This window comes from Protomyctophum parallelum, assembly GCF_964188405.1.
Source record: "Protomyctophum parallelum genome assembly, chromosome: 7".
Lineage (NCBI taxonomy): Eukaryota > Metazoa > Chordata > Actinopteri > Myctophiformes > Myctophidae > Protomyctophum > Protomyctophum parallelum.
In genome coordinates, this window is record NC_139705.1 from 21752817 (window position 1) to 21765145 (window position 12329).

Here is a 12329-nt window from a genome sequence, read left to right on the forward strand (position 1 = left end):
CCCTAAACTTCAAAAGACACGTTCGGTTGATTGAGTGCTACTTCTCGTGAAAGGAAACCAAATTAATTGGGATGCCAGCAGTGCACTCCTCCTGCATTAATATTTTTTACCAAGAGGATCCACCGACTAGGGACAACAACTGACTGAACACAGGATTACCTTGACTCGTAGTACTGACTTCCCAAGTGTCGGTCCAGTCCAGTGTGCTCTCTCTCTCTTGCAGACCGGAGCGTGGCCTCTCGGCGCTGTTTGTATCGCAGGTGCGTAAATAAGGAAGAAGTGCAGGACGGACAGATGGCTGCGCTGGCGATACAAAGGACGGACAACTTTTTGCACAGCTTCTTGCAGGTTTGTAGCATAATAACAGCGCCATGATCACAACAAGACAACACTCAAATAACGCACTGTAGCCTACCTTTTGTCATTCTTACAAAAGCGCAGCATTCTCTGAAGTCGCTCAAAGTTTACCGGGGTTGTCTGGTAATTTAACAAAATCCATACGAATCATTAGGTTGTGTAGGCCTATTAGGCTATATGTTGTTCTTAAATATTGCTTATAGCCTATATTGCTCAATTTTATAGTTGTGGAATACGTGATAGCCTATGCGGTAGTGACGTAGGCCTATTTGAGTTTACCGCACCTGATTATTGACTGGTAATCAATTTGGCCCTTTCCTCATAAAAAGTCGTTTGTCTAGTTTTTGTAACACGTTGATGATGGAAGAATTTATAACCGAACTTGTTCTTAGTTCACCTTTTGACATGGAAGCTGTAAGCATTTAACTGTTTATAATGGCCAACAATATATTTTGGATGTACATTTTTTGCAGTAGGCAGGTCTATCACAGTATAATATATGTAAGCCTTTATTTATTTGAAGTTGAGGTAATTTAAATGACAGTGGATTTTTTTCCAGAGGATAAATAGTTGACATTGAAAATTCACATAATTACTGTTTGGACGAGGGACACACACTGTGTGTGTGTGTGTGTGTGTGTGTGTGTGTGTGTGTGTGTGTGTGTGATTCAAATTTAAACTAACATTTTAAGTTATTAACTGATGTACTAATAATGTTTTCTATGTTTCCCCCTCACAGGACCGAACCCCCAGCTCCTCTCCAGAGGGAGCACCCAACACCCTGTCTTTCTTGGCCACAACCTGCAGTCAGGCCTGGCAGGTGGGAGGCGCCATGGGCTCCGAGGGCTCCCAGTTCCCCTACGATGCCACCACCATGAACTCGTCTGGAATGTTTCAGCTCTGGAGTAACGACATGGCACCCAGCTCCACCCTCAACACCCACCAGATGGCGTTCCCTGTGCCCAAGGTCCAGTTCCCTGGGCACATGCAGTCAGGCCTGGGACACCATCATCATCACCATCACCACCACCACCACGAGCTGCCCCTGACCCCACCGGCGGAGCCGCCCTCGTCCTACTCCTTTGAACTGTCCCCCGTCAAAGTGATTTCGTCCCAGACGCAGGGCAACAGCCCCTACTACCCTCAGCACGGCTCTGTGGGACAGAACTTCCCAAGCTTCCTCCAGAACACCTCGGCCAGGCATCATTTGCCCGGGGGACACGTGGACGAGGGACAGCAGTGGTGGAGCCTGCCACAGACCAACGGCAACCCCTCCAACCACCCCTTCTCCCTTGGCAGGCAGCTGGTGCTGGGCCACCAGCCTCAGATAGCCGCCCTGCTCCAGGGCACCTCCAAGGGCCTGCTGAGCTCCACACGCCGCTGCCGCCGCTGCAAATGCCCCAACTGCCAGGCCAACGGCGGGGGGCTGGAGTTCGGTAAGAAGAGACTGCACATCTGCCACATACCGGAGTGTGGCAAGGTGTACAAGAAGACCTCTCACCTCAAGGCCCACCTGCGCTGGCACGCAGGGGAGAGGCCGTTCATCTGCAACTGGCTGTTCTGTGGCAAGAGTTTCACACGCTCCGACGAGCTGCAGCGACACCTTCGCACGCACACCGGGGAGAAGCGCTTCGGCTGCCAGCAGTGTGGCAAGAGGTTCATGAGGAGCGATCACCTTTCCAAGCACGTCAAAACCCACCAGAGCAGGAAAAGCCGGTGTGGACAGTCATCATCACAACCCTCGGACTCGCTGCTTACCAACATAAAGAGAGAGTAAAAATGCTCCTCCATTCAGAACTAACACAACGACAATGAAAACACTGTAGATCTTAAATTCACTGCCGCATGTTTGCACAGGGGTAAGCTGACAAAGCTGGTCTTCCATCTGCTGCGGTCAGGGTCATACTCTGAACTCTTGAAACTGTAAGCAAAATTGTTTGAAATATGTAGAGAGTAGAGTCCATTGAGTACATTTTTATGTAGAATTTGAGTTTTCTTTCCATGGCATGTGAGCTGGAAGCAATGGGATTGCTGCATCTGCAAAAAAGAAGGTTTCTCGACTGAAACTGAAACTATATTTTTTACTGCCATCAAAGTGTCGAGCTTATTTCACTTGTGATGTATATTTTGTGATGTCAATATTTTTTATTAATGTGCTGGAAGTAGCAGACACTGTGCAAAATTAATAGTTTTACTGTGTTCATTCTACTGTTTAAATTTTTGCCTTACTATTGTTGAAGGTTGCAATAAAAAGTAATTTGGCATAATGTCCTGTGCAGTTGATTAGAACAGAATTTTAATACATAAATATTTTTTTGAAACAATGTGCCCTTTTCAAAGTGAAGATTAATTCCATCGGCTCGCTATCAGCATATTTATCTGTACGCTACTCTGGACATAAAAAAAAACAACAATTTTTACAGTTGTAAGTTTTTTGTAAATATGTATATTTCACGAACGACTATTGAATTCCTGTCTGTAAATTATAATAAACCTCATCCTTGCTTAAAATGGATCCAGATGTTCCACTAGTTTCTTACAGCTTAAATACTATTAAGTGCCATGAAGACCTTAGCTTAAGGTTGACAGTTCAATAAACTGAATTAACCATCTTACTTGTCACCTATTTAAATAATTATTCAGAATTCAAAAGTTTCTCATTTAGTTGTAGGTGTGAAGGAAGAAATGTCTTAACGCCTCAAAACATTTATCCGTTTATTTAAATGACAATTATTCAGAATACAATGTTGATTATTGTGTTGTAGGTGTGAAGGAAGAAATGGCTTAACACCCCAAAATATCTAACAGTTTATTTAAATGACAATTATTCCGAATACAATTGTTCACTGTGTTTGTCAGTGTGAAGGAAGTAACTCGTAACAATGAGACCCCAGGCAGCGGGGGCTTTAAAAGATCTTCACACCTCAATGTAAATACTGAGCCCCATGGATGGGGGTCACTTGTCTCACCTTCTGCAATCAAGTTCACAGCCATGTGGGCATTTAATGAGTGTTTTCTTTCTCTCAATGGAGGAGATTGAGTCAACAGATGCAACAGAGGGCACTGGAGAGGAATTCCTTCTGAATGGGACCCCTGTTGTTCAGACCCCCTCCGTGGTGACAGGAACTCCCTTTGATTTTGCACCCTTGTGAAAGTTAATACCCTTGCCCCCTCTCCCCCAGCCTCCATATATCACAGTCATGTTACGATCAGCTTCGCTTTTACTACCCAGAAAGGGGCTTTATTCAGAGGCTGGCCAACCAGATGTCAGCTCATCCAGGGGTTTCTTCTCTTTTGTCTTCAAAGCCGTTTGAACTCTGATGCACCGAGAGCAAGGCAGGCAAAATGCCTCAACCAAGCTTTTGTTTTCTGTTCGTGGGATAAAAAGTATACATAGGTAAACATCGATGAACTCTTATACAGTGTAAAATCCTTGCCATCATTTATACAATCTTGAGTATGACTATGTATAAATGTAACCAAGTGGACATAATCAATAAGGTTTATTTGTAACTTGCATACAGATACAGTACATGTAATGAAATGTTGGTGCTTGGCAGACAACCGCTTAGCTGCAGCAGGGACTGTGCTGGAAGCAGAAGTTCTGTACGAATTACGATTGTCTCAACGTTACAAATGTCAAGATAACAGAGGATTTTACTGTGTACCAGGTTATCATTAGAACCGTAAAGTCTTATATTCATTTATCTAAAAATAATGCCTTAAAATGTCGTAAAAGACGTAAATCCATGTTGCAAAAGTTGTAAAAATGCCACAGACAGGGAACATGAGATTTTGGATTTATGTTTCTTACAAAAACCTGTATATCACACCACAGTACAAACTGAAAGTTTGAAATTAACGCATTTCACACTGCACGTTTTCTTTCAAAAAGACACTTTTTATTTGATATGATACAACAGATTGTACTCGGTCAAACATGGCATCAACAAACCCCTTTGTCAGTCTTATGTCTAGACATTTGTCGTGGTTGTCTACAGTGGTATTCCTTTGTGTAACATGCAAAAAAAGGACCTGATGAATCATTCCTATGAAAACACACTTCAGTATGTCTTCAGTATGTATGGTTAGCTCTTCCAGACATCATGTAGGCTCACCTAGTCTCTTATCCTGGTGCCTCTCAAACATTTCAGGCCAAATAATCACAATTGAACTGGGGACCCCCCAGTCATATTTGAACCCACCCTGACAAGCACTTCAAGCTTACAACGCAGGACGTTACAAGCTTTGTAGATCTGCTATTTTCACAATTATTTTTCACAATTATTTGATAATTTGGCCAACGTTTTTATAGTATAGTTTGTTGATTACTTTTAATGCAGTAATGATCTTATTTATTTATTTGAGATATTTAACCCATTCTGGACAGGTGTTTTAAGCATTATGTTATGCTGTTGAAAAATAGCAGATCTACAAGCTCATAGCGCGGCACCGAGTGCTGTGCTACGAGCTTGTAGGTCTGCTATTTTAGAAAAATTGTGAAAATGTGATGCAAATCATTGAATATATATTATTTCAGAGCGAATGATTTTAACTCATATCTTTGCTTCTGGGGGGATTTCTGGAACAACATATTTTCTGATGGGGGTCGTGGCCAATTACATATATTTTTGGGGGTCCTTGACATGAAAATGTTTGAGAACCACTGTCAGAAACATAGGGTTTTTCAGAAAACTGTCAGGATTTAGAAGGCATCATTTGTAGAATCGTCCTCAGGTCTAAAGGGGTTAAAACAGATTTAGCTTTTCCCACATGAACCCTAGCATGCCTGTTCTAGGTTTATTATAGGCAAACCTTTGCCGAAAATAGGCGAGGAGATTTGGAAGTATAGAGGGAGGGACAGTAGGGGACCTGGTACAGACCCCTGGGGACACCGGTCAACAAAGTATATATAGGGTTTAAGTGATTAAAGGAGGCCACTGAAATATGAGTTCTATTGATCTTTGGTGCAGCTGTGTGTGATCCTGTTAATCTACAGGACATGAAAGCATTGTGGGGACCTCTACTGGCCACAAAGAAGAACAACAAACTCCTCTCCTGCATTTTGAAATATTTTGTATTTGACACTATGAATAAACCAGTAAGACAATTACGGGCCCACACAGATAGGTATTTAAGATCGTTGCATCATTGATTGTATGTCTGGTGGCAATCTGCACTATGGAGCAATAGTATGAAACTTTTGGGAAGCAAGCGTTGGTTATCTTTTTGGCACAATAGCCTGAGAAAAGAAGAGAGCATGCATTCTTTATTTGTACAAGTAAAAGCATATCCTTCATATTCACCAGCTGTGCAGTGCGAGTCCAATTAATTTACTTTCTTCTCTCATTCTTCATCTAGAAAGTGAAAATGGGGAGCTTGGCATTATGGTAAGAACTGTACAGCGTGGTATGGGAAGATTACTGACACTATGGACAGCTTTGACATGACAACACTGGAAATTACTAATAAAACTAGCATTATGTATTAGTTCAAACCAATGGATTTCATTGAGGGGGCTTTTCTCAAGTGTCTCCAAAACCACAAGTAACCTGTTTTGGCCAGGAGAAAAAACACAAAGTCTAATTTATACTTCATCACGCCATCCTTTTTGTCCAAAAAACGAAACAAAAAATCTATATGTTCAACACCTTTTTTGTGTTGAAAATATATACATTTCCTCAAACGGAACTGTTGGAAATATGTAATTTTTTGTCAGGTGACAAAGTAATTAGCCTTCAGCATATTGTTGTTCAACCTGGAAATGTTACAGCTTGGGTCAGGCCAGTAGTCCTCCTATGTCAAAACCTGTCCAACAATCAACAACTTCACCAAAGTTACCTGAAGAGCAAAGAGTCATTCTGAACTCACGTCATGTCCATAGAGGGCCTCCAGGGGTCTCCCTCTCTCCTTCTGTGTTGGGATCAAAGCGCCAATCTCATTCAAACAGAATAAGAGAGAGCATAGAGGTCCTTTACTCTGTAGGCAGGAAAAGAAAGTCCTGCTCCAAGTTCAGTTGAAATCTGAGTGAGTCCAATCCTCAAGGCTTAATTCAAGTGTTCTCCAACTTCTCCCTTTTGCTGCTTTTGTCTGCATTAACGTCCAAAACAATAATGTGGATGTCGATGATGTCAGCGGAGGAATGACAAGTGAAAACATCAGAGAATAGCTGAACATGCGCGTCCGTCCAGCTCGAATTATTGAAATGATGCTGTTGACCTTGTCAATCCTGTGAACGTTCGCATTCTGTGCACTCACACGCATACTCACATTGTTGCGCAAATGTACACATTCATGCACATGTAACTCCAGTGGCCGCCCCAATAAGGAATGGACTTTTTTTTGTCTTCTTTGTATTTATCCCCTGTGCGCTTTAAAATACAGGAGATTAAAAAAAGAAAAAACACACACACATAAAGGAAAAAGCGGTAATCATCGTAACACTCACACTGTCCGCAGAGAGTGCTTCATTTACTCTCAAGTTCAACCCAGCATTTACAGTACTCTGTACTCTGAACTTCAGCTGGGTGCTACTCATTAGCCGTGGCTGAGGTTTTCCACCTCACATCGAAAAGCTCTCTCTCTAAAAAATAAAAAGTCAAGTCAAGTCACTTGGTTGCAGCCCATTGTTCCTTCACATAATATTCCTTCCATTGTTCCCCCGGAAAACTTAATCAAACCTGGTTATGAGTCCAGCCTGACCACATGAGACAACAAAGTCAGAAAGTAAACGAGTCCTCCTCCTTGTGTCCAACAACACGGCTGTGCTTTCGTGTTGGCCACCGTCTAATCGGCCCGGCGGTCACATTCAGGGTCAGAGTTCATAGGTCATCCTCAGCCAGCTGGGTCAGGTTGCTGGAGCGTCGCCCTGACAAGGGGCCGGGGATAGACACTGTAGAGTGGCTCCCGGCCCCTCGCCCTGAGGAGGGTCCGAGGATAGACACTGTAGAGTGGCTCCCACCGGCCTCACCAGACAGGCCCCTGCCGTGGCAGCCCTCTCCTGCTCTCTGCTGGGGAGACAGGGAACATCATTCAAAACCCAGCCAAAGCAAGTGACAAAAAGGCACATTTACCTACAATTAACCCACCCAGACGATCTGGCGTAATATTACAGAAAAATGTTGGTAGGGTGCATACGGTGAAAACTATTCTAAAAAAGAAAATAATTAGTATTTTCTTTTACAGACATTTGTTATTTATTATGTTGTGTAGTCAGTTGCAGTCTTACACTGACATGATTGCCTGGCCAGGCCAGCCTTCAACCACATCGTGACACAGAGCGAATACAACATGGCACCACTTCTCCAGTGAACTTCAATGGCCACCATGTTCTTTTCTGTCGCCCTATTACTATTTCAAGCCAGTTTGATTCTAACCCTAAAAAATTGCTTTTCCTTTCGTGTCTGTGCCAAACGTTCCGAATAATTAGGCCAGGTATTTTCTTTAGCTTTTCCAACATTCTTCAGTAGATTTAGTAGATTTTAAGGCTGCTATGTTCACACGGAAGGCTGAGACTCATACAACTTGAAATGGATCACATAATTGCAACGTCACACAAACACAGAACTACAACAACACAGAATCACTCACGGTGTTCTGCCTAAAAGGCTGTTCATAGACTACATTCTACATTTAGTTTGACTTGATTCCACAGATAAAACATTTGAAAATAGCTGATCTACAGCCTGTAGATCAGCTATTTTCACAATTCTTTGCCACTTTCTTATATAATTTAACAATTTGGCCAATGTGTGACCAGTTCTTATATGTATAGTTTGCTGATCACTTTTAATGCAGTAATGGTGTTTTTCTTTTTGAGATATTATAAAGGTCTTAAAGGTCCTTAAATTGTCACTTCACTGTCAAAATACATACAATAAAATACAAAAATCAAAAATCAACTCCCTGGGGGTCCCGATTCACAGGTTGAGCCCCCGTGTTAGAGTAAGAGAAACCATTTTCCACATAATTATGACAGGCATCTTGTGCTCTCTCTGTTGGGACGCTGGGACCAGACAATCAACAACTGCTCGATCCTGTCAGAATGGTTCCCTCGCAGAACAAGTGTCTCGCGATGACAGAGCGAGATGTAGTTAATGGTCGTACCAAAACCCCAACAGGATACCAACCATTGTTGGCCGAGCAGCGGACGACGGAAACTTCAAAGCGAGGACAAAAAAGGAAGAGAATTGTGTGGAAATGTTATGATTTACTGTATGCGCTACAGGATGTGCTTCTAGACCAATCATTCATCAAATAGGATAGAAGTTAGTTACTTTCAACAGCAAACTCACAGGCTTTCCTCCAGAACACATAAATAGCTGTGATAATTACAATTCTTCTCCAGTAGGGGGTGGAAATGCTCTGCTTTTTGACCCTCTTCTCTGCCATGTGCATCTATTAACTACTAGACAAATAAATGGTTACAATTTACTGAAGCCTTTCATCTTTTCATTAACATGACTGAGCATGTTAAAATTACATGTTAGACTTCCTACAATGGCCCATTATTTTCCCCAGTGGTTAGTTTCATCTGTCTTGTTTTTCTATCCTCTCTCCTGAGGCTGAGGTGATAACGACTGCAAGCAAATCAACCACAGAGTACATCGTAACTCCACTCCTTCGCTGCTCTGGCTAGCACCACATAGAGGCAGAATGTTGTGAGTGAAATGGGGGCATTTTTACACACATGAATACACACTGACACATACGTGTGTGTGTGTGCGCGTGCGTGCACACACACTAAGAAACATGTGTTCAGCCTACCTGTGCACTGTGCGTAGCGGGTGTACACAGACCGTTTGACACAGTCTGACAGTGAGGCTGATCGCTGAAGGCCAGTTGGACGTGTGATGGAGAGATGGTCTGTGAGGCAGAGGGACACGGTTGGACCATGGTAGGCTGCAAGCACAGAAAACACACCTGAGTGTTATTTTAAACAGATTATTAAAGCCTTAATAACACATGAGGCCGATTCTACAAATGCCTTATAATTCAGCAGTTCTAAAACCTTTTCGTACACTTTCAAGACGTTTTAGAAAATAGCAGATGTACAAGCTCTCGTTTGAGGAGCTAGGTATCATTTCAATTCGAGTTCATTTAACAAATAAGAGATGAAAACTGTGAGCTGAGATTTAAAACCTTGACCTGTGATTCATTTCAACTGTCCACCACGATGGATTGGCGAATGTAAATAAACAGCAACAAAGCCACTTGAGCCTAACCATTGGCGCTACTGTCTCTCCTCTTTTGAGATAAAAGTAGCTTGTGTAGTCAGAAGTATTTAAAACGTCTAGTTTAGTATAATTGTGACCTGATTTATATATATAAAAAAACTAAAAAAACATGAAATGTAATCACAGAGTATTTGAATCAGTACCGCTTTGATCATTCTTTATCATAAAACAACAGGGTTGAAACATCCCATTATTTTTCCTTTGATGAACTCTTACTTTCTTCAGTTCAGTCCATCTAATATACAGTATATGCTGCCATTTTGGACATTTAAATGCCAACAGCTGCAAGTTTAAAAGCAATCCTAAACCAAATGTGAGTCTAAAGCGCCACAGGAATAAAATTAACCCAGGTTTGGTTTACTGTGAGAACTAAAACCAATATTTAAATGAGGCCATTCCATGGTCAGGCGGCTGAGGTGGGTAAATGTGACCTTAGTGTTGTTCTTTGTAGCATAACCGTTTGTCGTGAGCATCTTCTTGGGTCGTTCAGTGTATCAGGGTCAAGTGTATCAGAGAAGATTGCAGTAGGAGGATGAGACTAGCTGGCCACGGCCACCGACACCAAGAACTCCCGGTCAAAAAGCTTGTACTGTGGGAACGAACACACAGGCATCGATCGCGAGGACGTCCCACACCTACCTATGTGGAGTGGACGTACTAAAGAAAGATGCTGGTGCAGAAAGCAAAGTTGGGCCGTGTTCAAGTTCATGCAGTGTGGCTGCTGACGACAATTTAACTTTTTTCCACATAGAGCTAACACAGACATGTAATGACCAGATAAGATGGTGTGCATGCAAGCACCATTACACCTAATTACACCCAATTTACACTCACTCTGCTATTTTTGGTGCACGAAACCGTCACATAACCAATATAAATCAAGCCTTAGACAGTGCTGTTTGGCGTAAACACCTTGGACAAGTCAAAACATTGCACTCCGATTAATTCAAGTTACATAGGAGGATCTGAGGACTTTGTTGTCCACCAGTACCCACCAAACGTATTTTTGGACTGCACTGAAACACCATAGCATTTTGATGGAAGCCAGGACAGCATAGCTATAGATAGCTGTACTGAACATTCATCATATCCACCGTCGACCATCTGTACAGATATTTCCACTCATGGATGATAGATGCATCTTCATATTACTGGTGGTGACAGATTGTACATTATACTTATTGCCTATATTTATAGTTCATACACCATGTGGTTCATACACCATGCAGACCCACAGATGGCTAGGACAGACAGACTATTATGATTATGTTTTTGTTCCCGGGTGTCTGTCTGTCCGTCCGTCTGTCTGGGATTCTTTCTCTGAACAGCTAATCATAGGCAGCCGCGCCACTGAACCGATCGATGTGAAACTTTGCATGCCCACTCACAGTAAGTCATGGAAGAACGTCCAGCCCAAACCTTCCAAATTGACCTCATATGGTGGCGCTCTAACAAGCCCATTCACGTTTTCCGTTTGCCTTTTAGGCTTCGTAATAAAAAAGTGCACAGGGAAGATATGACAAATAACTGAAATATAACGAAATATAAGAAATTACTGGCATTTTCTATAAAGTTTATACTTTCAAATTAGCGGAAATAGCTGATCTACAATCTTGTATCTACTATTTCTGCAATTATTTTATGTATAAACATTGTTCAACATGAACACAATTTCGACGATCATGACAAAATAATTGCGATTACCACAAATAATTGCGATTAGTCGATTATGTACTGTAATAATTGTGACAACCCTGGAAACAGGTGAAAATGAGCATATGTCCTCCAGTACCTCCTTCAGTGAGTTGGTGTCGCGGGGCCCTTGGCTCTGGCTCTGGCCCTGACTGGGCAGGTAGAGCGTGGGCAGGGAGGTGTTGTTGGAGTGGGAGTGCAGACAGGGCAGCTTGTGGCGGTCTATGGAGGCAGAGGAGTGTGGCCGCAGGCCGCTGACCGCAGACAGCGGCGACCTCATGCAGCGACCCAGGCTGTTGGACTTGCTCTCCCTCCGCTGGTACTCAATGGGCGACTGCAAGGCTGAGAACCACAGAGAGGTACAGAGAATCAATGTTTATGTGTATATATGCACACAAACTTTCATAGAACCCTTATATATTATGTCCAAAAAATGTTGGACATGCAGGATTCAAATTCAAAAACAGCAAAAGTAGCAGATCTACAAGCTCACAACGCATCGCTTCACGTCGCGCTTCAAGCTTGTACATCTGCTACGCTGTAGTATGCTCAAGTAGGGCGTTCATTCACAAATTTTTTTTTTATTGAGATAAGAGGTTTCTGCCCGACATCAACGGAATACGGGCGGTATACCGTCCGTACGTATGTATACTGTATATCTATGGCATCCCTCTTTCCTGATCATATTGCATTTTGCAACCGCCTCTTGAATCACACACTGAATCGTCTTACTTCTGAGCAGACGGCATCAGATAAAACACAGACAAGGCTGACAGCACACGAACGACATCTCTGCGAGTCTGCAGAGGTCTCTCTCTCTCTCTCTCTCTCTTTCTCTCTCTCTCTCTCTCCCACGTCCCTTACCGTTGAGGAAGTTGCGTTGGGACTCCAGGAGCTGGCTGACGTCGTAGACCCAGGCCTGGCCCATGTCCGCGGACGAGGCCTGCAGCTGGAAGCGCACCACGCTCCCGTCGGCGTTGCGCGACGTCAGCGCGAAGCGCGAGGCGTCGCCCTCCACAAGAGGCTCCACCCCCAGACAGCTCA

General features: G+C 43.0%; 2 protein-coding genes across 5 annotated transcripts in view; one reads left to right on the plus strand and one right to left on the minus strand.

Annotated features, from left to right (window-relative positions):
- Positions 1-294: 294 nt before the first annotated feature.
- sp5l (Sp5 transcription factor-like) lies at positions 295-2134 on the plus strand (the record flags this gene model as incomplete). Its single annotated transcript, XM_083768857.1, has 2 exons — positions 295-348; positions 1097-2134. The coding sequence occupies 2 exons, from the start codon at positions 295-297 to the stop codon at positions 2132-2134; spliced, it is 1092 nt and encodes a 363-aa protein (XP_083624983.1).
- Positions 2135-3845: 1711 nt separating this feature from the next.
- arhgef25a (Rho guanine nucleotide exchange factor (GEF) 25a) overlaps positions 3846-12329 on the minus strand; it is a 92854-nt gene continuing 84370 nt past the window's right edge. For 2 of the 4 annotated variants that reach the window (XM_083770023.1, XM_083770026.1), the window contains 5 exons: positions 12150-12329; positions 11386-11627; positions 9124-9258; positions 4947-7367; positions 3846-4837 (listed from right to left, as the gene is read on the minus strand). The exon at positions 12150-12329 is cut by the window's right edge and continues 1 nt beyond it. In XM_083770023.1, coding sequence (XP_083626149.1) covers positions 7179-7367; positions 9124-9258; positions 11386-11627; positions 12150-12329 — 746 coding nt within the window. In that variant the 3' untranslated portion in view covers positions 3846-4837; positions 4947-7178. Of the gene's footprint in view, positions 7368-9123; positions 9259-11385; positions 11628-12149 lie in introns of all 4 variants that reach the window. The other 2 variants (XM_083770025.1, XM_083770024.1) reach the window with 2 other exon arrangements.